At 44.5% G+C, this 24,911-nt stretch overlaps 1 protein-coding gene across 1 annotated transcript in view; it reads right to left on the reverse strand.

Annotated features, from left to right (window-relative positions):
• The window catches only part of Septin6 (septin 6), a 70,854-nt gene extending 46,604 nt beyond the window's left edge, over nucleotides 1–24,250 (reverse strand). Inside the window, exons 1-3 of the mRNA XM_021188190.1 lie at nucleotides 23,943–24,250; nucleotides 9,598–9,712; nucleotides 853–1,048 (exon numbers count right to left, since the gene is read on the reverse strand). Of these exons, the coding sequence (XP_021043849.1) occupies nucleotides 853–1,048; nucleotides 9,598–9,712; nucleotides 23,943–23,972 (341 nt within the window). The 5' untranslated portion in view covers nucleotides 23,973–24,250. The remainder of the gene's footprint in view (nucleotides 1–852; nucleotides 1,049–9,597; nucleotides 9,713–23,942) is intronic.
• Nucleotides 24,251–24,911: the final 661 nt, after the last annotated feature.

Consider the following 24,911-nt stretch of genomic DNA (forward strand, 5'->3'; position numbering starts at 1 on the left):
GGTCATCAGTGGGAGGAGAGGCCCTTGGTCCTGTGAAGGCTCTATGCCACAGTGTAGGGGAATGCCAGGATGGAAAAGCAGGAGTGGGTGGGTGGGTGGGGGGAAACACCTTCATAGAAGCAGGAGGAGGGGAGATGGAATAGTCGGTTTCCAGAGGGCAAACAGGGAAAGGGGATAGCAGTTGAAATGTAAATGAAGAAAATATCTAATAAAAAATTTTCAAAAAAAAAAAAGAATCTGCTTCTCTACCTAAGCACACCAAGCTGCGGTTCCCTAGACCACACCTGAGTTCTCTGCATCACTCTGCCTTTAAAGAAGTGGCCAGCTTCCTGGATTGCCTTTCTCTCTCATCACCTGTCTGTCTGGCCAGCTCTTCAGGGGTTATCATAGTCTCTCCTGTGAAGTCCTCTCTGTCTTCTTCTGTGCATGGAACTGACTGTTCTTGCCCTTGTGGTCTCATTGCAATCTGCCCTTCACCTCTTTGTACCCACTCCTTCACAGAACATACTTGTCTATGTGAAAATTATTTGCTTAAGAAAAGCCTTTCCCATGAATGTGTCAAGAGCAAAGTCTAAGCCAATCCTTTGTAGGTTGTTAGATTATAGGAGGGCCTGGCACCAGGCTGAACGGAATCAAGGATCCACTTACGTGTATTAGAAAGACACCCTTCTTTTGGCAAAGTATATGGAGTAGCACCGTTGTAGATAAGGATCCCACAATAAGGTCCTGCTTACAAGTTGCCTGCCTATATCACTCTAGTGGGCCCCAGAATCTGTGCTCTCTCCAAGACTCCCATAGTAAGGTCCTTTTCATGGTTCCTCCCCCACTTTCCCATTCCACTTCCATTATTACCTGTCCTCCTTGTTGATCTGGTCCCCAAAGCCTACAGTGCTCACAATTGTGAGTTTCAACCCCACGTTGCTCTCCTGGAGGTCGTAGGTATTGGACCGGAGCTGAACACCTGGCTGTGTGTGTGTCGCTGGCTCCCCTTCAAACTTGGTGTTAAACAGGGTATCCATGAGCGTGGACTTGCCCAAACCTGTCTCCCCTGAAAAGCAAAAGATATCAAGCAATGACTATGCAGCCATTGTGCATCATATTTTACATAAGTGAACAATTGCACAGAAGTGCATGAATATATAGTACCAGTTACGTGAAAAAGGAAAGCCGAGACAAGCCAGCAGCAGATACTTCACAATACTAGAGAATTGGGCCAATTTCCACTTTTGTCTTCACAGTTTTTCTGTTATTTGAATCTTCACCTTGAGGATATACTGCTTTTAGAGGCAGAGAAAGAAATGCTATCCATACTGATAGAGGGGTATAATTATCCCTAGAAGTAGACTGTAGAGAGGTGTAATATACTCTTCTTAATACTTATCTCTCACTGGTGGCCATTTATATATAGTTTTCATTTTTTCTTTAGCTTTTCTGTATTTTCTAAGTAGAACATGTAAATAAATACCAATTGTCAAATAAATACCCTCTCCTCTCATCCCCTGGCCTCAGGTTCTGCCGAAACAGTGCTCAACGCACAGATGCCACATTTTTGTCTCCCAGTGGAGAGACTGTATCTACTTTTGGCTTCTCCCAGCCTAGATGACCTTTCAGGGAAACTATTTTTTTTTTATTTATTTTTTTTTATCTACCGAGGAATGAACTTGAGCTGCAAATTACTCTTCTTAAATTTCAAACAAACCAGACATTTGTTTGCTTAACTAACATGTTGGCTGTGTGACACTAATAAATCCAACCACTAGAATTTTACACTTGGCCGATAAATGGGGGAAAGGTTATGGTGGACTGGTAAAGGTTTGGGGAGGTTATTCCTGTGACGCAAGAGGCTACCAAATCACTGCCTCGAACCAAGGAGTCTTTGGAGATTGAGACATCACAACCACGAAATGGAGAGATGATGGTGACATGGACCTAGGCAAGAGGCTGATGGGAAGACACAGCTGGACTAGGTACCAAAACCACTTTTCATCTCTGTGGATTCGGATTGTATTTGGCTCCCCATCCCACCCCAAGGAAATAAGAAACACTAGGAACCAAAAGTCAGTAGCTAAGCTGGAGATGTAGCTCAGCCAGTAGTGTGTTTGTTTATGAGAGTTGACGCCTCATCTGATGCCCAGCATTGAAGAAACTGAGCATACACATTTGTAATGCCAGCACTCAGGAGCTGCAGAAGGATAAGATCAACCTCTGTTAACAACTGGCTGAGCTACATCTCCAGCTTAGTCTCCTCCCTTAGGTTTGAGCCCAACCTGCTCTTTAAGTCAATAGTTAATGACAGGCTGGGCATGGTGGTGCACACCCTTAATCCTAGTACTTGGGAGGCAGAGGAAGGTGGATGTCTGTGAGTTTGAGGCCAGCCTGGTCTACAGAGTGAGTTCCAGGGCTATGTAGAGAGACCCTGACCCAAAGTTAATGATGCTGGATTAGTCTTTGAGCACCTTGGACCACAGCACTCCTTTACTAGCATCGTCCCTCTTCTTCCTACCCCTCCCCAAGCAAGGAGAGACTATGTGACCTTTGCTTTATCCTCCGTTAGGGTTAGGTTTACCCTGGGTAGTCCCTGGCCTGGCAAATCTTCCCTCGGGACCAACAGTAGACATCTGCAAGGCAGTGCATAGAACTGCATGGTGGAGGACCAAAAATGCTCCATCTTTCCCACTCTCTCAGTGTATATAAGAAATCCTAAACACTGACATAAAAAATACCTATTATGAGAGTTTCTATGTGCAGAGAAAGAAAAGAACATTCTATTTAGCCTGGTTACCAAGGTCCCCAGCCCTATTCCATAGCCAGGTATGACTAATGAGGTGAATTGCCAGGATATACAAAAAGAGTTCCTCACACAGATTGTGTTTCCAGCCAGGATCTGCTATATTCATCAGAGACAAAGATTGTCTAAGAAGAGATCCTTCTTTCTTTCTTTCTTTCTTTCTTTCTTTCTTTCTTTCTTTCTTTCTTTCTTTCTTTCTTTCTTTCTTTCTTTCTTTCTTTCTTTCNAGATCCTTCTTTCTTTCTTTCTTTCTTTCTTTCTTTCTTTCTTTCTTTCTTTCTTTCTTTCTTTCTTTCTTTCTTTCTTTCTTTCTTTCTTTCGTCCTCCCCTAAAGAAGGTATTCAGGTCCCAAGAAAAATATGGTGCAGTGGGGTCTTTGCCATGGGAGGTGACAGATTGAGGCATGCAGCAGAACATACCACCCATTACCCCATCAAAGAACACTTGTGAGTAGGGCCACAATCTGAGGTGAGAATGGTGAGAGTGGATGGGCACCACGCTCTAACTCGACTTCTCGACTTCTCTCTGGACACCCATTCTCCACTCTCTGGACACCCATGTTCCACTCTCTGAACACCCATGCTCCACTCTCTGGACACCTATGTTCCACTTTGTGGACCTCCATGTTCCAGGTACATTTTAACCTTTTTTTTTTTGGTATATCTAATGGATTTTCCTCAACCTCATCCCTCTTTGTCCTTTGAGATCATTACTGAATATACCTGCTGCTCCTAGACAATGGTGGGCTCCAATCTCCACAGCTCTCCAATACGGGGGGGGGGGGGGCTGCCTCCACATCCTAAGAATTCTCAGAGACTCCTCTGTACTTGAGAGTGCCTGAAGAAAGCCTCACATAGGTCTCAGGAGCAGCTCTACTGAGCCAGAGACCCGCCCTGTTTGCACAGCTGGAGAAATGGGGGCTGGGTGAGGTAGGGCAAGCAGCAGGGAGGAACAGCAAGGAAACTGACCACCCAGACACCTGCCAGCACACAAGGGTTGCAGCAACTAGCTGTTAAATAACAACGGTCTGGAAGAGAAGAACTTGCTGTGTCTAGGGAATTGCAATAAATGCCACATTAGAAGAAGGCAGAAAAGGAAGCCAGCTCCTTCAGTGGCTTTTGAGTTCTTCTACTCTCAGTTGTCATCATGGTGGGACCTGGAGCTGGAAGTAAGCCCTCTCTTAATGGCTGGCATGAGCCCAGCCTGAGACTAGAATGATAATTCCTCCTACAGCTGTCTTGGGTCCAATAGTAAATGTGTATGGGGATAAGACACGTGACCTAATAGGGTCAGGTCAGCAGATTCCACCATGCCTCGGCAAGAAGGTAGGAACTTGGCAACTGGCTTCTAGCAGGAAATTCAATGAGTCCCAAGGGCTCAATTTCCCCCTCCTTCTCCCCAGCCCTCCTAGAGTGTGTTGTAATGGACAGCAGGGCTTCTTAACCCCTTGAACTCATGTTCTAGCTCTCACTTTGCTTATTGTTGACACTGTGCTCGAAACAATAACTTTGAAAAACAACATAGGGGCTGGAGAGATGGCTCAGTGGTTAAGAGCCCTAGCTGCTCTTGCAGAAGACCTGGGTTTAGTGTCCAGCACCTACGTGCCAGCTAATAGCTGTAACTGTAACTCCAGTTCCAGGGGACCCGAAAATGTTCACCAGGCATGCATGTGCTACTCATACGTGCATGGAGGTAAACATGCATGCACATAAAACAAATACATCTCTTTTGAAAAGAATTTAAATTTAAAACATATTACGTGACTCAAACTATAGCTCCAGGTAACCTCCCCACCTTGAGTTAAAAGCAACTACAATAAAAGTTTAGCCATTGTCCTCAGTGGCTGTCAATATCTGTAATCTCTGGTGCTTTGGACAGTTAAGTCCTTGCAAGATGAGAAAGATAAATTCATCTCTGGGTTCAGGACTAGTCTTGTCTACAGAGTGAGTTCCAGGACAGCCAGGGCTACACAGAGAAACCTAGTCTTGAAAACAAAAATAAGCAATAAAGAAGAAGAAAAAAAAAAAAACCCAAGTCCTAGATATGCTACCATTACATTGTCATGTGACAAAACCTGAGCCCTGTCCCCAGTCTGAATCCTAGTACTTTTTTTTTCCTACAAAATGGGAAAGTTGAAGCAGTAGCAGCAGGGTTTTGGTTTTTGTTTGTTTTTTTTTTTTGTTGTTGTTGTTTTCTGCTTGGTTTGGTTTGATTTTGAGATGGGGACTTGAAGTCCTAAGACTCCTGCCTCAGCCTTCCAAGTGCTAGGACTTCGAGGCATACACCAATAGTATTTTCCTGTGGCAGATTTATGTGCCATGTGCCAGGCATTGCTGTAAACAAATGAATATTTTCCTTTTCTTGCATGTCGTGCTGGGAATGGAACCAAGGACCCCACAGATATGAAGCAAGCTCTCAACTCCTGAGCCACACCCTCAACTGCCATAGATTTTATTTGCTCCTCGAAGGAAGCTTAGAAGGTATATATAGGCACTATGATTTTTTAGTGTTGGTAATGGAGCCCAAGGACTCAAGTCAATCAGGTTAAGCAAGAGCTCTATCCTGGTTGGGAACGATGGTACCCAGAGGTAGATAATACAATTTGTCCTTAATTTATAGTTAGGTTAACCGAGTCAGTCACTAGCTTCATGGATTTGCAAGTTCCTCCACTTCTATGTACCTGATTTTCCTTCTCTATATACTGTATAGGAGATGACAGTCCAAGGTCACAAACTAATAGGTAGCTTAGCCAGTATTTTCACCAGGGTGGGCTACCTCTGTAGTCCATGCTTTGAACCAATACATTTTAGTGAGGTTCACAAGCATGACATATTCATTTATTTAGTCATTCAACAGGTATTTACAAGGCCTCCGATAATTACCAGATATAGGTGTTATATAGGGGCTAAAGATACAGCAAAGAGCGAGCTAGTCACAGTCCCTGGTCATTTGGAAAGAAGTCTCACTCAACTGTAAATGATGGAATAAGCCAAGAGAAAATTCTGCTGAGTTCAACAGGGAGGTCGGAAGGAAACTCTCTGAAAGGAAACTCTCCAGGCACTAGAGTTGACCATGAGAGTCTATGGAGAGAGACAAGGCCATGCCTGGCTCTGCGACCTTGTCCTTTCTCTTTCCTGTTCTTGCAGGGGCGAGGCAGCCTGTGGTGTGTTTTAGCCAGCACAGGCAGCTTCCTGTACCTCTTCCCAAGCCTATGTGATGGAAGTAATGACACCATGCACATCAATGGATACTACAAACCTGTTTTCTCCCATGATGCCTTGCTAGCCAGTGACCAAGCCCTGTGGCCGCCTTATGTTAACAACTGTGTTTCCAATCCCAGAGGCACAGGGATGGAAAAGTTAGCCCCTGACCTTCATAGAATACTAGCTGCCCTTTGCACACCTCCTGCAATAAAGCTGCAGTCCTGCTTGTCCTGTGTGTGTTTTCCAAGTTCAACAGAGCCCAGTTGAGCCTGGAATCTTGAGCAGCTTCAAAGTAAATATTATCATTATGAGCCTTTGTGCTCCTCGTGGCCATTAGCACTGCCAGCACATTCGGATGGGCAAGTCTCTTTAGGGCTCTTTCCCAGCACTACAAAGCCCTGGGCCTCAGAACATTGGTACTGCTAGCTCAGGTTGTTCTTTTGAGGCCTGCTACATGAATGTTTACAGTCATGGGATCCTCAAGTTTCCAAAGCTAAGGGATTGGGATATGATTTTTTGATGGGGTAGAGAAAGGGAGAATCTCACCTTACTAGGTAATTACTGTCAACCCTAGAGATTATATCGGACTGAAGTCATAATACGCTTATGTCTATGTGCTTAGCTAAAAATCATAATAATCATGGAGAGCAATTATTGGTACAGTCAATTTATTGCACTATAAATTAAGCTCTGGATTCATTAACATTCTCTTTCCCTTCTTTCAGTCTCACCAAACACAAATGCACACAGGCATACATAAATGTATAATATTTATTCTGCTAGGTATGGACATAACAGCAGCAGGGAAACATTAAATAAATAACAATGTAGAAGCAAACTATCCTAGCTCACTGTTAATAATCAAGGTTAGCAATACCATAATTTGACACTAAAAATACTTTGGGTGAAAAATTTCTGTGACCAAACAGAGCCATTTTATAGGTTATCAAGGAGGCAAATTTGATAGTCACATACAGGTACAAGGCATATGAATACAGTCACTAAAATTCCCGGAGGAGCAAAGATCACCTTCAGCAACTTCACTGTGGACTCTCTGCCAAGTCAGTGACAATTCCTAGCATTATGGCTGGTTTGAGATGGCAGTCTGAGAGTCACATGTGACCCTGATGCGAGCTGAGGGTTCTCTGGGCAATGGCAAGGCAAGGTCACGAATACAGTAAGAGAGTGGGCTGCATGGGCTATAAGCATTTTTGGATCCAGTACAGGGATTGGTTTATCTAATTGTCCTATCTGGGGACAGTATAGGAAAAGAGCCATTTCCTGAAACCTGACAAGTAGAAAGGGAAAGAAAAGATATATGACTTCTTGGGGATGAGAGTCTGCCCCAGGCTCTTGTCATCAGGTTCATGCTGAAGTGCTGTAAATGAGCAATACCCTGGTGGGAATATGAGTTGACCGTTTACCCCACTCGCCACTTGATGTTGGCTGCCTCATCTTGAGAGCCTTGGGGAATCTTAAGACTCAGGTTACAAATTCCCCTATACTTTGACATCAGGTCCCATTCTGCCTCACAGGGCTTTACCAGGTCAGTCTTTTGCTGGAGGTTGAAAGGTTGCTCACGGGGGCCCGTCAGTTTGCTTTCGTCTCCACTTCAGCCCAGGTCATATGGCACTCTGGGAGGGGTGCCAAGGGAAGCTGGTATGTGTGTGCACTGGGATATTTCAGTCATCAAATATTGTGTGAAATAAGTTGGCCATTAGCCAGAGATTGATCTTGTTAGTTAAACAGAAAACCTGGCAGTGCCAATATTAGACGTGATGACATTTGTTCTTGAGGCTGATCACCCTGCCTTGCATTTATTTTGTATGCCCGTCCCAATTAGCACTGAAATGTGACTGTGTGTATGACTGTCAGCATTCAAAGACTTGGCAACCTCTAGGCAGACTCTAAGGCCTCTGATGTGTAATTCCATGAAGTGCATATTTTTATCTCATGGGTTCTAAAGCTGATACATGGCAATGAGTCACTTTTGCTAGAGACTGAGCCTAGCTGACTGCCTGTCATCCACATTTAGAAGTGACCTTATTGCTCTGTTTGTCCTTACAAGTACAGTGAATTCCCTACAGAAAAGGACCTGGTAAAGACTACTGGAAATGGAGAAGAAGAAAAAACTCAGAGGAAAATTAATGACTTCAAAAAAATTCAAAGACTAGTAGTTAGTTAGTTAGTTGACACAAGGACTCATAATGCAACCCAGATTACACTCAAATTCACAATCCTCCTGTCTCAGCCTTTTAAGTGCTGGGATTACAGATCTATACCACTACATCCAACAGAAAAAGATTCTTTTCAATACATTAAACCACCAAAGTACCTAAGTGAGAGGTAGCTTGGATCGATGATGTGAATGAGTTCTCCATATGCTTTATACAAAAATAAGAACAGGAAATTATCAACAGTGTGTAAGTGTTCCAGCCAGTGTGAAAATTGGCTTTATTATGGCATTTATGCAGCCATTAAGGTTTGGAGGCAGGTCACTAAAAATGCACAGGTATATGTTCTTGCACTGTGGGGTGAAAATTATAACTTAGTACTATGTTTGTAAATTTGGAATTTTTAAGGTTTCAAAACATATTCTTAAAGAATGACAAGGTACCATTGTCCACGTTTGTTTGATGGTACTCAATGGTTTCTATAGTGCTTTCATGGTCTCAAGGGACTTGGCTGGCAGTGGTTGGAGACAAAGAGAAGAACAGCAGGTCAGTCAGGCCTGCATCTCTAGTGTGTTTTGGCTCTGCCATTTTTCCATGTTGCCTCAAGTAAATCCCTTTGTCCTTCTCAATTGTCTTCTCCATGAGCCTAAGACTACTACTTCTGAGTTTCACTTTGCAGACTGGGGGCCAAAACCACTTCTGTGAGAAACTGTTGAGAGGCATAGTGGGGGCTTCCTTCGGACTTAACTTATTCATTCACTTCAGAAATATTATTGAAATCTTCTCGTGCTACAATTAGCACACCAAGTGGGCTCAAATCACTATGTCTCCCCACATAGGTATCCCAGTGCTTAGGAAGCTAAGGCAAAAGGACTGAGAATTAGAGGCTAGCCTGAGCAACTTGTTGAGTTCCTTGCCAGCCTAGGCCCATATAATAAATAATATAATCTTAAAATAAGCCAAAATAAAGCCTAGGGACTGATACAGGCTAGAGAATAAAAGATCTTTGCATGCAGCTCTGTGATGCCTACACTTAAGCTCCAACTGTACCAAGCAAGCTTAGACAAACTAGAGGGACGCACACAACTCCTAATTCTGTCCTGGTTCTTATCTTCTGCACTCAAAAAAGAAGCTGACAGCAGTGACTGAGCCGGCCAGCCCCCTTTAACAAAATTTTCCATTGAGTCTCACAAAGCTCTGTTTTTCCCTAAGGTACGGCACCAGATTCTGGTCTGGGTAGAGCTGGGGAAAGACGTAATTGCCGCTGGATGCTTACAAAAATAAACAAAGGGATAAGAGAAGAGGGGTTGGGGGTGCAAGCATGTAACTAGATGGGGATGACACATTATTTAACCTAATTACCTGCAAAGCCACATCTAGCCATTAAGGATCTATATCCTGTAATAGAATTTCCTGCCATGGAAATACTCACCCACGCACAGGATGTTGAAGCAGAAGCCCTGGCTGACTGACTTATTCACCAGCTGGTCAGGCAAGCTGTCGAACCCCACATGTCCAGCCAGGGGGACAGTTCGACAATCTTCGCCCTAATTTGGAGAGGGAGGGAGGGAGGGAAGGGAGAAAATGAAAACGTGCTTAAAAGCCATTTGGACTTCTATTCTGTGCCAGAAAGTAACAGCCACAAAGGCCTAATGTGTCATCTCTGTCCTCAGCCACCTCTCCCCAACCTGCAACACATATACCTAAAAAGCAAAATGGTCCATCAGCTTGGAAATCATGGATGCTTGGGTACAACATTCAATAGGTTCAGTAATAAATACTACTTGTTGTCCTAGACAGAATAAACTATGTGGGCTCATCCCAACTTGGATGAGATCTCAATTCAGTCACTCAGAGGCTGGGGAGCTTCTCTGAGACTCAGTCCCCTTCCACATCTGTCACAGGAGACAACAGTATGTATTTCAGAGGTGACAGGGGGAGAGCAATGTTTATTAATACCTCTAATAATGCTACATATATAATAATTAATGTGTGAACATACATTCAATAAATGTTCTAAAGTCCTTAGAAGGCAGTGAACCTTCTCTCTAGGACACTTTGGAGACCTACAAATGTGGCACAGCAGAGAGGTTAAGCTTACAGACTTGGGCAGGCAAGATGGTTCAGAGGTTACAAGTGCCTGCTGTCAAGCCTGATGACCTTAGTTCACAACCTGGGGCTCACACGGTAGAAGGAGAGAATCAACTTCTTCTGCAAGTTGTCCTCTGATCTCCACACTCATGAGGCACCAGCTTCCCCCACCCCCACTAAACAAACAAACAGACAGACAGACAGACAGACAGACAGACAAACACAAACAAACAACTAAATGTAAAAATGATTTTAAAGTACAGACTTTTTGAGTTAGGCAGGTCTGAGTCAGAGGCCAACTTTTGCAGTTCAAGCTTTAACAAGTTAAGTTCTCAGTCTCCCATTACAAAACCATGAGTAAGTAGTGAATGTGCAGACTCCACAGGACAATACTCCTCACACACATAACATATTGCCTGGCATGTGGAAAGTATTCAAACAGTAGCTGCCCTTATCACTGCACTGTGAGGTTATCCTTGGACCCTAAAAACTGGCCCACCATGCAGTAAAACACTTGGAGCTCCCTCTAGCTTGGAAGGAGTTTTCTCCAGCTTTCCTCTGGTTCCCTTGACTCCACAGGGGTCAGCCAAGCCACTCCCAGCCCTGGAAAGCATAGGGCCAAAGCTTCTTATAGTTAATGGTTTTATAAAATGAGGAGAGTCTCAAACTCAGGCAGACTTCCAAGGAACCAAGGGAAATGATGAAAAGGGCCTGCATGTACTCATAAACTATGCTTACTGCCAATGGTCACAGCCGAGGGTGGGGTGTCGGGAGAAGGGTGGGGAATGGAAGCTGGAGGCAGACAAGCCTCACAAGAATGATGGGCTATGGAAATAGGCAGAGATTCTGTGGGGTGAGGCTGCATGAAACTTTCCGTAACCACCAAGATGCCAAAAGCAACCGAAAAGGCCATGGTTTGTGCCAGGAGGGACCATACCAGCATCCCAGGCTGTGCCAGAAGGCAGCTCCTATGTTGACTGGACCTAGGTGTCACACCAAAAGGAATGTGATGTGATGTGATGGTGGAGCAGCCACAACCTCTTCACCGTGTGTGTGTGTGTGTGTGTGTGTGTGTGTGTGTGTGTGTGTGTGTAGGGGGTGTGTCCCTGCCCCATCAGTGACCATTGGAGCCTCCAAGAGCTTGTGCTGGTGACTACCATCTGGAACATTCATTCCTCTCTGGCATCTCTCCACACAAACTCCCCATGGAGCACACTTGACAGACTGCCAGATGCTACCACTGAGTTAGGTTGATGATGCCTCCCTTGCTCACCCAAAGATGAGGGATCCACATCACCTTATCCTATACTCATTTCACTCCCTTCCACTTCCCTTACCCCATTTCCCATCTTCTTTCTTGCTTATAGCGAACAGTAAGCTGGAAGTTTACCACTGTTGGTTCTCAGCCTTCGGCAAAGCACCGAAGAGACTTCAGAGCCAATATGCTCTCTCCAGGGAGCCTCCTACGTAGCAGGCCTCAAAATTGGGACAGATTCAGAGTTGAGGTTTCCTGAGCCATATTTTATCATCTCCTCCTGCCTCAAAATTCGGCACTATGAAACTTCAAGTGCTCCGAAGTCCAAGGAATTCTCAAACTAAAGATAGCAGGTAGTTAGGAAGATCTCCTTACCTTAAAAACTCACGTCACTGTGAAAGACTTACCAAATATAGGGCCTAGGATGTAGTTCTGTTGGGAGAATGCTTGCCTAACATGCACAAAGCCCTAGATTCAATCCCCAGCAGCACATCACTGGGGCACGGCAGTTACTAAGCTCTGTGACTAAGCTATGCTCCCAACCTCAGCTCTCTCCCCTTTTGAGTCTCGACTAAGGTGAGTTGACTTTAACCAGCATTTTTTCCTCAAAGTGTGTACATGTCTGTCACCTTGTCACTTCAACACCACTGGAGACATATCCTGCCCCTACTTTCTTGTTCTTTCATCCAGTCAAGTACTGTGTAGGTAGAAGGAGCTTTTCAACTCCTGCATGTGGGGTTCGGAAGATGGCTCTGTGGTTAACAGGACTTACTGCTCTTATAGAAGTTAAGTTCTTAGCACTCAACATGGTGGCTCACAACTATTCCTAATTCCAGTTCTAGGGAACGGTCACCTTCTTGTGGCCTCGGAGGGCACAGGCATGCACATTGTATGTATCCATGCATTCAGACAAAACAGTCATCATATAAAACAAATCTAAAAATAAATATTTTTAAATATTACATGGTTCCTGGTACTCCCTGCTCAAAACACCCCTAATTCCTCAAGCCCATTGCTGTGGAATGAAGTCTATGCTCTTCCTTCTGCTCTTTGGGGCTCTGTATACTGCTGTGGGTGATAACAATGGGCACGTGATAGGTGATTGGTAAATCTTCATTTTGAGGAAGTGTCTTATGTAGCTCACTTGTCTCAGACTTAAGATATTGCAAAGAATGCCCTTACACTGTCAGTCATTCTGTCTCTACTTCACAGTACCCAGACAAGGCCTGTGCAATCACACCCAACAGAAATTATTAGACAACAGAAACTATATTTTCATTCCCCCAAGATGATTAACATGTCTATATATTTCCTGCCAGTCAGCATACTGTTCTTTAACAAAATGGGAATAATATAATCTTCTCCTTTCCACACTTTGACTTAATACCCTGACACTTAGTACAGATGTTTCCCTGAGTAATTAAGTATACTTCTAAATCATTTCTTTAGAACAGTGTCTTTTAAAAGGTCTATATTATTTTTGAAGATGTGCACTCGTATCATCTGAGTATAGGTATGTGACCATGAGTGCAGGTGCCTGTAAAGACAAGAGAAAGCATTGAGTCCCTTGGACCTGAAGCTACAGCATTTGTAAGCCACCTGATGTGGGTATTGAGAATCAACTGCAGATCCTCAGGAAGAGTGGTATGAGCTCTTAGCCACTGAGCCATCTCTCTAGACCCCAAATCGTTATGTTTATTGGCCATACATCATACCCATGCAGGAATCTGCCACCTTGTCCTAACTGCGGAATGTTTAGTATCTCCAAGTTTTCTATATAAACATACAAACAGTCTTCTTGCAGGGTTGCAAATGTTTCTATTTCCTGAAATTGAAGACCAAAGTGTTCACATATTCTTTTACACGCATACATTTATGTACATATGTATGTATGTATGTATGTATGTATGATGTATGTATGTATGTATGGTGGCATGCATGCCACAGTGCATATGTAGACATCATAAAACAATCTACAAGAGTTTTTTTTCCTTCTATGTGGGCCTTGAAGGCCAAACTCAAGTTGTTAGGCCCGACAACAAAAGCAGGTGTCTTTACTCATTGAGCCATCTTGTCAGCTCAAAAGGTTCACAGATTTTATACACTGATTCATTACTTAACATGACCTAGAGGGCCATACTAATGTGTGTTTCCATCGCGACTATGTGTCTGTGTATCCATGAAGTTTCATGGGTTTTTATCTACTGCGAACTGACTCATTGAAAAATGGTATCACATTCTTTAATTTGAATTTTATTAGTGATAGTAAACATTAAAAAATGTCAACTGTGTATGGGTATTGTGTATGCAAATTATCTAGTGATGATTTTGCTCAGTTAAATATATATATATTTAAAATATATATATATCGGGGAAAATAAGAATTGATTTCAAGGTGAGATAGCTAAGAGAAGAACATCAATAAGTAGTTAGCAATGTGAGGTTTTAGGTGCAGAGAGCATTTAAGGCTGAGAAACAAATTTGGGGAGTGAGAGATATAAAATTGGATGTGCTCACTGGGAGGTAGTAAGAGCGAGGGAGATAAAGAATGAATATAGGAAACACCCATGAATAATGGGGAGATGAAGAGGGTTTTACCAAGAGGGGGAAATAATCAGGCCAGTTCCTGCCATCTGAAGCAAAAAAAAAGAATCACTATAAAAGAAGTAACTGTAGATTTGCATTTAGTGGCATCGCCCATGACTCGGAATCTATTTCTTTTGTGTCCTTTACTCAGTGTCCACTCTACCTAAATTAACTAGAGAACTTGAGACATAGGGCCTGGTTGATGTTGGTATGTTTTTGTTGTTGTTTTCATTTTTTACTGGGTTGAAGGAGCCAAGACTTTGTCTCAATCTCTGTGGTTAAAAAAAGCATCCAAACATATTTGTACAGTTCTTGATTTAGAAAAGTCTGTTTAGAGAGCACCTGTCTTGCTATAGTGAATCTTATATCAAGATCATAATTGTTCAGAGTGAAAATACATGCATGCAAATTATGGACAGCCTACTGGGCAAAGTGCACACTGATCCCAGTATAATCCCAGGAAGTGTCTTTCAGAAGGTCTTACAGCACCTCTGATACCTTATCTCCTTAGTTCTTCTTAAGGTGGTATAATTAATTGAGATCCTAATTACTCTGATTGCAGTTAATTGATTGTTCACTCAACTACAAGGTGCAGAAGAGGAGATGCGACTAGAAGCCTGGTCCAGCACATCTGACACTGAAACTTTTCCTAGCTATCTTGAGTAGCAAATGGTGCCACGTTCACGGCAGCAAATCAGCAAAATGGTGAATCTACCATAACCCTGAACCGCCCTTACAATCTGTTCTGTGGAACCTCACGCAGCTGTACAAAGATTCACGTACAAGGAAATATTAAAGCCTTGATGATAGTAATGAAAAGCTAGAAAATCCTTAAATGGTAGACAACCAAAAAATAAATTATGAACATGAATATTCTGGAACAGTTCTACCACTAGAATGCAGCAGGTCCATATGTCATGATGTGAATACCTCCAAGACATAGAATAAAACTGAAAACAGAAATCGTAGAAAGACGTGCATAATGAGTATATGTATGTACAAAAGCCTGGTATATATGCACATGTGCATAAATCTATGCCAATACCTAGGACAGATGCATGAAAAGACACCAAACCAAAAGACCCCGGCAGTTACCTCAGAGGACAGGAAATGGAAACAGAAGCCTAATCAGAGGTGTCATCGGGTTTTGTAGTGTTCGATTCTTTTATGACACAGAAGACCTCACATTGTTGCTGGTATAATTGACAGATATATTTTTTAAAAAATAAGATAAGGAAAGTTCTTGCTCATTCAGCTTTGCAGCCCGGTTGATTAGTTAGACTGTAGCCTGAGAGTGGCTAAAGGAAGGCAAAATGAAAGGTGCTCTTGGGAACCGAGAGAGAGCCCCCACTTCCCTCCGCCCAACTCCATTTCCTGTTTGCTCCTCATCTACAGTCACCTGCGGTTTTGAAATACGTTATAACCACATTTTGTATCAAAGGCAGAAACACTGTTCTTCTCTTCTACCCACCCCCCCCCGCCCCAGGACACAGAGATTTCAGTTTTTAGTTGAATATTCATATGGTACATAAAGAACAGCGAGGTATGGTGCTTCCAGCTGTGTATCTTTCTCCCATTACTTTTGGTTTGTTTGTTTGTTTGTTTGTTTGTTTGTGTTTGGGGGAAGCAAAGTGTCCCAGAAGCTCCCGATAAGCGACCGCTGTCCTCCACTGCCTTCTACCTCTCCTCAAACAACCCTGACAGAGAAAGCACATTGCTGAGTGAGGCCTCTGGGAACTCAGGGTCCATAGAGAATTTCCTGTCTCTGTTCAAACCCAAGGTATCTAAGTTAGCCCAAGTCATAATGAAGGAATGAGGTGTGTGTGTGGGGGGGGGGTGGAGCATTTGGATCTAAGACTCTACTTTCCCTTAACTTTCTCCTCTGGTCTTTTGCACTCAAACGTTAGCAAGGGAGACACAAACTTAAACATGGTTCTCAGTAGCAGCCTCATTGACTGCTTAGTGGTGGGCCCAATCCTTCACCTCTTTCCCTGATCCACCATCATTCTGGAACAGAGAAACTGCAAATCTCCTAGACTTTTGAAACTAATCCACCCATCCAATGACATTGGATGGAATATTAAGCAAGTAATGAAAACAGTTTTCTAAGAGTGCATAATGGCATGAAATACTTGCCCAAAGCTGTTATGTAAAGCAAAGGAAAAACAACAACAACAACAACAAAAAAAAACCTTGCACACACAATCCAGTGAGGAGAGAAAACTAGTGGAGCAGGTTACTTTGGGGGTAGCCATTCTGTTTTCCAACTTTTCTAGAATAGGCATACTTTAGTTTTATAAATCTGGAAAAAATGTTTTGTCTTGAATAAAGACTGATGGTACATTCCTAAGCAGGAAAGTGGCTACAGTTATTTCAGGAAAAAATCCTCAACTTCAACCAGAAAATGCTGTACACACACAGATAATCAGCAAGTGTAGTTAAGTACAGCCTTCAGCATCTGGGCAGTTTTATTATATGTAAGACATTTGTTTTACCAACAATACAATAAATTCTTATCTTCCTTTATTGTGAATTATTGTCACATTTTGTATATAACTCACTATTAAATACTACAATATAATTATAGTCCTGTAAACCAGAAGACAAATCTTATGTCCTGAAACACGTCAAAAGTCCTGATAAAACTCCACCTACAGCCCTCAATGTTGTGAAAGGAATGAGAAGTACTACACTATCAGCCTTGAGAGGCCAATAAGGTCCAAAACTTTAAAACAAAAAGGTAAAAACCAATGTACCCAACATATCAAATGCCAGAAGTTTTCATGGGCTGATCAAGTTGGGGTAAGAGAAAACTATAGATATAAAATCTTGGGCTGGGATAGAAATTTAGGGACCATTCTAAGGAGAAACAAGGTTTTTCAAAACTTCAGTGGGGAAGCAGTTTAGGGGACCTCGAGGAAACACAAAGGAGAAACCATCTTTACTAAACAAGGGTGAAGGTCTTTGGCAAAGCCTATAGATGCAACTGATTTTAATACCAAAGATAAACTCCAGAGTGGCTTCTCGTTTATAAAAAGATTCACAGCAAGGACTCCATTAACTAGCCAGCTCTCCTAGTGCAGTTAAAGTGAGATTCCACAGACAAACATTCAGTTGTCCTGTATCTTTATAAAATGTCAATAGCTATATATATATACCTATCCAGACAGGCAATGTTCAAATGGTTGTTTCTAGTTCACTTACAGAGACCCCGCTGAGCTAAAAGCATAAGTTCCTTCTCCAAAACTCTCTCCTCACTCAGCTCAAGGCTGAAAGGAGGGAAGGGGCAGGGCTTGGTTCTGCTACCTCAGGCAGAAGCAGAAGCTGGCAGGATGCTAACAGAACTGAGTCTGGAGAAAAAGGAAACATGAGGACATGAGAGCTGGAGACTCCCTTAAAGATCGCCTAATCCAAGGGCTCTTTTTGCAAAGTGGGAAATGGAGACTGGGGGGGGGGGAGTGACTTGTCCTGAGCCATCCAGTGATGATTTAGTGGCAGCTAGTGGAGCTAGCATCAGGCATACTGTTCTCTCGGATGGAAAAGCTGACTTAAATACCAGATGTATTTCTTCCTGCTGTGAAAATTCCAGGCCAGCAAGCTCCTGGCTCCATGCAGGTAGGAGTGAGAAAGGACAAAGGAGATGAACTGGAAGTCCATGGGCTCACCACGATAGCTCTGGCTAGCACAAGACAAGGAAGACAACCAAGGGTACCTAGGTCTGTGCTCCGACTCTCGTCTCTCTCCCCTTCCTCTTCTTCTCTAGGTCTCCCCTGACTCCAGTCCGATCCTAGGCTTGGCCACCTGCCCAGCTCTACTCAAGAGCACCCGAGCTAATGAGTCTATCTTACTCAACAAGCCATTGTCTATGTAAAATATCTCCACTTCAGGCTAGGGGTGACCCCTGCTCTGGGTGGGTCAACTTTCCCACAAAAGCCACATACATTTCCTCCAAGTCAGGCAATTTGAACAGTTTTCTAGGTGTTCTGGCCATGTTACCTCTAATTTTTAAAGAAAAAGAAAGGAAAGAAAAAGTTTACCCATAGGCCCCTGGGTGAATGCCCAACTGCCCTCTGGGGAGCCGGAATTTGCCTCTGCCTCCATCTGGTCTCATTTAACGGGGATCTGAAAAAAAAAACTAGTTCTTGCCTCTGCGCCAGTGTTCAGAGCTGGGGGCCTCTGTGGTGAAGGAAACCAGACACCACCTCGCACCTCATCATGACTGCGAGAGCGGAGCTCTGCTCCTGTTACCCCAGGGCCCGCTTTAGCAGGGGGAACCGGAACCCAGAGGTTTGTCCCTGAGAAGGCCTGGAAATCTTTCCCTGGTCACAGGAATGACCCAACTCCAGGGCCAGCTGAGAGCCTGCTGCATAATTCAGCAGATGGCTGTCTCTAGTGGGAAGCCAGTGGAGAAGAGGATAACGTTGTTTCTCACCCTCCAGAGCATGTGGCCTCCTTCCTCTGTGCAGGCAGCTGAGAAGCCCACGGTTTCAAATCCCCACAGCAGAAGCCGCCTCCTGCCAAACTGAGGAGGAAGGGTCTGTGTTTCTAATTTATTCTGTACCCCCTCCAGTTGTTACTTAAAATAATCCATCATTACATGGCTGGTGGCTCCAAGATTTTTATTTAAAGCAATATGGAGAGAGGAAAAAAAGAAAAACCCACACAACCCGTGACTGTGCTATCTTGGATTTAAGCTGAAAAGCTTTTTTACCATCAGAGAGTCTCCACAGATAACCAAGCTTGCTTTTCTCTGACCACTTTGGGGGATGTTGGCAGATGCAAGGAAAAGAGGGGGGAAATGGGGACATGGCAGAATTTTAATTTCTTAGAAACACCTTGGAAAGACTAGTGCTTTTAAACAGGGAATCTGTGTTTTCTGGTAGATGTCTTGTCGTTTCATTCACTGACCAGAAATAAGGCTTTGGACTTAAGCCTCCTGCTTGCTGCAGGCGTAAAATGAAGATGCCAGGAATACCTGTCCAGGAAGTTGTTGGGGAAAATGAAGTCATACATACGGAAGCATTTCAAGAAAGCTAAGCATCTTACTTCTATGCACAGTATCCTTTTTCCTTCCCCATCCCCTTTTCTTCTCTCCAAGTATCTTGTATACACTTTCAACGCACCTGTGAATAAAGGCTTGCTCACTTGTTCGTGCTAATATGAAGCCATGGCACTGACAATCCAAAAGTCCCAACAAGCCTGGAAATCAGAGCTATTGAATTTTGTAATAGTGCTTTTATTTTCCTCCAGCAGACTAACTTTGCAAATTAGTTTTGCTCAAGTTAAAGCAATGGTGCTATTCTCTTACAGACACGAAGTGTGGGGCCATACTGGTAACACAGCCAGCAATTAATAATAAAATATAATGACATTTTATATCAGACACTCCACAAAGTAAATGCTATGCATATGATTGCAGATCAAATTCTCATTTTATTACACAGCCTTATTAGTGTATTGTAATGAAGTTTTGTAATAAATACACCACTAACACTCACAGTTCCTGGAGTTAAAATGTCAAGAGGAAACAGGGCTCATTCTTGCTGCGTCTGGCAGCTCTGTGAGGGGGCAGAGTTCCTTCTTGCCTTGGACACCACTACACTCCCAGTACTTGGCATGGGACCTGCCAGAGTCCGTGCCCGATAAATAAATGTTGGAGAATGAATGAAAATAGCAGTGGATGAATTGACAAATGAACTGTTCCCAAGCAAGTGGCAGAAGTGTGATCTCACCCATCTTCACACCTACCCTTTTCCTATCCAGAAGCCCCCAGGAAGCCTCTCCTATCACTTACAGCCTTCATCCATGGCTGAATTAGGTCCCCTGTAATGACTTCTCATGGCAGACAGTAGCCCTTCTCTTTAGCACTTAGGATAATGATAACTAAATATGGATTTGTAAACACTTTATTATTGTGCAAATGTGTGTGTGTACACACTGGCCCACAGGGGGGCTACTTGCATTCTATGGTATTTGTGCCGAGGTCAGAGGGTTGCTGATTCTGCATATTCTAGGGATCAAACTCAAATTTCAGACTTTCGTGATAAGTGTTTTTTTACCCACTTATCAGCCCTACATAAAGATTTGTGTCTGCCTCCACCATCCATTAAACTGGAAACCCCTTTGAAGAAAGAAGTCATACACAGAGGGTTAGAGCTGTAATATTCCTCCTCCTCCTCCTCCTCCTTCTTCTTCTTCTTCTTCTTCTTCTTCTTCTTCTTCTTCTTCTTCTTCTTCTTCTTCTTCTTCTTCTTCTTCTTCTTCTTCTCTCTCTCTCTCTCNTCTCTCTCTCTCTCTCTCTCTCTTCTTCTTCTTCTTCTTCTTCTTCTTCTTCTTCTTCTTCTTCTTCTTCTTCTTCTTCTTCCCTCATTTCCTCCCTTCAGAGTTTCTCTGTGTAGTCCTTGCTGTACTAAAACTTGCTTTGTAGAGCAGGCTGCCCTCAAATTCACAGAGATCTCTAAGGTGTGCACCACCACATCTGGCTCCTCTAACCTTTTTGACAAACCTTAAAGGCACAGAAAAGTTGTGAAACTATGATTGCCTATATTCCTTTGACTGGGATTCAACACTTTTTCACATTTGGGGCCATGTAAACTTTCTTCAGGACTATATCCTTGGGTAGATCTATGGGGTTTAGGTTTTCATTTTCATTTTTTTTTGGTGGGGGGGGATACAATTATTACTTTTAGTGATCAAGAATTAAGGAGGAGCTTCAAGAGGGAAACTATGAGTTAACTACTGTCCAGAGCACCTGAGGCAGGGGTTCCAGGGTAACCATGGCTGACAGATAAAAGTCTGTCTCAACTCAAACAAACAAAAACAAACAAAAGATGTATTAGATAATTATCACTAATTGTAAGACCAGAATGCAGAAACAGTCTTCCTATCAATGGCAGGTGGCAACTGGAGGCCAGCTGCTCCAGGACAACCCTGGCTATGGCAACTCTTGTTGACCTTGCAAGATGGCTCATTAGGGGCAGTGGCCTGATTGACTGTAACTGGAAAAAAGCAACACTGTCCGATCTGTTCAAGCTAGTGATTTCCAAAGCACAGTACTAAAAAGGCAACATTGAGCCAAGAGATAGAGCTTTTAGTTGACTGCACTGTGCCCTCCTAGGTCACCCTGGACAAGTCAGTCACATAACCTCTCAAAATACAGAGCAATGACAGTGCAAGTCACCTCATAGGTGGGACACACACCAGAGATCTTTTATTACTTCTTTAATTACCTCAGTATCCACAATTTGTGTCTCCAACTAGGCTAGAACCTTGAAAGTCATATATGCTTATTTTTGGGGGGGGGGTATGGTTGACAACGGCTGGCTGTATAGTACTATTCACATCAGTCAAACAAGTACACTTACATAGGGCTGTCATGCAGAATCCTTTCTGGAGTTCATTCAGATGAGAAGTAACTGAATTACAAATTTCCAAAGGGCATACATACCCAAATGTAGGCCCTGCCTAACAACTGCCATGCCAGTTTTACCACTAACAATGTTTGATGGCAGTGACCCTCCAGTGAATCCACAAAGACGCTGAAATACACATACCAAGACAATCTCTCACCATGCCTCAGAATTTACTAAGAAGAACTTCTAAGCTTGCCACGCAGAGCCTGGCTCGCTGGTCTTCTCTTCCCAAACCCTAGACACATGCTCCTTTGAAGAAACCAGAAGCAACGAGCCACCCAAAGACTCTTGAGTTAATTCCAGCTTCCCCTGGTGAATTACAACTTTTTGCAGACACAAAGGAAAGCAGAGAGACAAATGAGACATAAATAAGAGCTTCACTGGCTTGAGGGAGGGAAGCATGGAGAGTGACGTCAGTTTTCCCAGAGACCCACTTAGCATGATAACAAAGTCTCAAATGCTCTGGCTGCTCCAGAATTTGCCATACAATTATGTTTTTCTGTTTACAATGTGGTAAGGCCAGCCAGAGCAAACTGGAGCCACCCCAAAGCAAATCGAGGGACCCCCCCCAAACCACCCCCTTGTCTGCAGAACAAAGGTGATCTCTGGATTGTTGGAGTTGTGCCTAAGGTGAAGCAACCTTCTGGAATCTTCTCCCTCACCAACATCAGCCTTGCAATCCTAATCCAGGCAAGGGAGACTGGTGAGGGCAGGTCAATGCAAATTCATTAAAGCAAGAAAACAGAATCATTATAGTGTTGCTGGTCTTTTTTTTTTTTTTTTTGTCACTAAGGATAGAGCAAGTATAAGCCAGGAAATGGATTCATCTTCTTAAAAATATAGCATCTTTAGAATGCAGATAAGAAAATCACCCTGGTTGTCCTCAAAACACTAGAAATAACAAATATCTCAACATCAATCTTGAGAAATCTCTCAAATTCCATCATTGTCAAGCAGTGTCTCACATCTGCCTCTACCTTCTACACCATGGCTGCATAAGGCTGGGCTGTACACGGGGTGGATTAGGTTTCGAATAAACGACCCCATCCTTCCAAAGCCAGCCAGGAAATGGAATAAACTTCTTTATCTGTAGAGAAAATGCTAACAGATTCGAGATTCAGATTTAGAAAACAAATCAATTGCAATTACATCAACTCCCCAGAGGCTGTTTCCCACTCCCTCCTTTTGCACAGGAGTCTCATTGCACAGGCTGTTCATAAATGGGAGGTTACGGGGTTATCATTTTTCATCCAGCAGTATTAGGGCTATGCCTGGCTGCCTTCTGCCTCATTCTGCTTCGGCTTATTGTGCTGGTGTGCTGGTGGAATTGTCACCACTTTTCATCTTTGTAAGCAAACTTCAGACCTAAAACAAACAAACATGGAACCGCGGGTTCCTGGGTATGATTTCTCTGCACATCCCAGGCTGGAAAACTTTAGTTTTTTAAAATGATTTTTTTTCCCTCCAGAGTTGATCGCTACCTAAAGAGAGAGCACTGCTTCGACAAGTCTCACACTGTTCTCGTAGGTCTCTACAGAAAGATGTTAGTGCCACAGGTTTTAGCATATAAGCCCATGTACACTGAACCCAAGACCAACGCTCAGGGAACCGTTCAGAAACGTGCCAAAATACCCAATCAGCCACCTACAGGCTGGGATGAACTGCATCCCGCCCTCCCTTCCACAGATACACAAATGGGACCCCGTGGGACACAGCACAAGTGGACACAGCATTGGAACACAGGGACACACCGTAGAGGTGAGCACACAGAAACAGGCCGACTCATTCAGGGTCACATAACCCTGCCACAGGGAAGGCAGGAGGGCGCGCATGCACATATATGCGCACACTCTGATACACATACAGACGCAGTCACGTATGTAATGCATATGAAGAAACCCTACTCCAGCCAGTCACCTCCCCGCCCCCCTCACCACACTCTGCCTTAGGTCCCGGGCTACCCTCCAACTCCGCGCCCCTCTATCTGAGCAAGCTGGAGTCCCAGCAGACAGCTGTGGCAGGGGCGCTCCAAAGCTAAGAGGACAGGGGCCCCGAGGGCTCCGGACCCATGCTGCCATTCATTCGGCAACGCCCCAGCGGCGGGGCCGCAGCTGCAGCAAGGGAGGCGGAGGCGCTCACTGCAGCTCTCTCCCGCGATGCAAGTTCAGCTGCCCGCCAGTATGCTTCTCCAACCCTCCCGCCCCCCACCCTCCCGCCACCACAGGTCTCCAGGACATGCTGGGGTGAGAGTAGACTGAGCTGCTGACCCCAGGAGCAAAAAGTCCCGCCTTGCCTCTCTGCTCCTGGATGCTACCCCATTGCCTTCCTCGTGGTAGCGGTGGTAGTCGAGCCGCAACCAAGTCTGCTCGGCGGTCCCCAGCCCCACACCCTCAACCTCTAGCCCGGGGACTGGTACCCAAGCCCTACACTCACCACCTGGCGAGCTATATCGGCCGCTGCCATCGCTCCTTGGTCCGCCAGGGCTGCTTCGGGTGCCTCCGCAACGGGAGCTGCTGCACAGGAAACAGAAGAGCTCCTCCGACAAAGAGAAAGTGTTACACTTCGGGCGCGACCAAGTCTGGTGGAGGGAGGTGCCAGGGAGGGGCCCCCTCACCGCTGCTCCAACCCCAACCTCTCCTCTATCACCCACCCCCTCAGAGTAGGTGTGGGGAGGGGACGGATTGGCCGCACAGCCTTCCCCTAGGGCGAGCCCAGTTCTAGTTCTCTCTGCAACCCGAGTCTCGGCCTCTGTGAAGGGGGCGGGGGCTCCCCTCGGTGACCACGTCCTCCGCCCCCCCCTCCCTGCCGCTACTGGGCTCCGTGGTACGTCCCGACCTCTGCTGAATTGTCACACACACACACACACACACACACACACACACACACACACACACACAAATCCCTGTTTTCCTTTACATCCCTGAGCCCCCAGACCTGAGGCTGGAAGGGTGTCCCGGCCCCTCCCCCTCCTACTCTCTGCCTAGTCTGAGATCTGCAGTCCTCTTTCTTTTCCCAGCCCCCATAACCCCTCGTGCTCCCAACTGAGAACCCTGGGTGCCTGCGTGGGAGCATTGGCCTCTGGAGTGTCAGTGCTTCCCCATAGTCCACCCTAACTAATCCTGTTATCTCCTTGGGTTGGGGAGGGGCGGTGACAGGACAGGGGTTGCAGCACCTGCAGCGCCACCACATTACAGCTCAGAAATGGAGCATTAACGGGGGAGCTGCACTGCAGCCCCACAACTGAGCTGGGACTTGTGGAGGACATCGTTCCTGTCCTGAGGTGCAATAGGAGCCCAGCTCCCCACTACTGTATCAAATAGAAACTGACGTCACCGGTCCCACTCTGGTCCCTGCTGTCAGTATGAGCAGGGCGAACAGGGATGCAGAACATCCCACCTTTTA

Source organism: Mus pahari, chromosome X (assembly GCF_900095145.1).
Source record: "Mus pahari chromosome X, PAHARI_EIJ_v1.1, whole genome shotgun sequence".
Classification (NCBI taxonomy): Eukaryota; Metazoa; Chordata; class Mammalia; order Rodentia; family Muridae; genus Mus; species Mus pahari.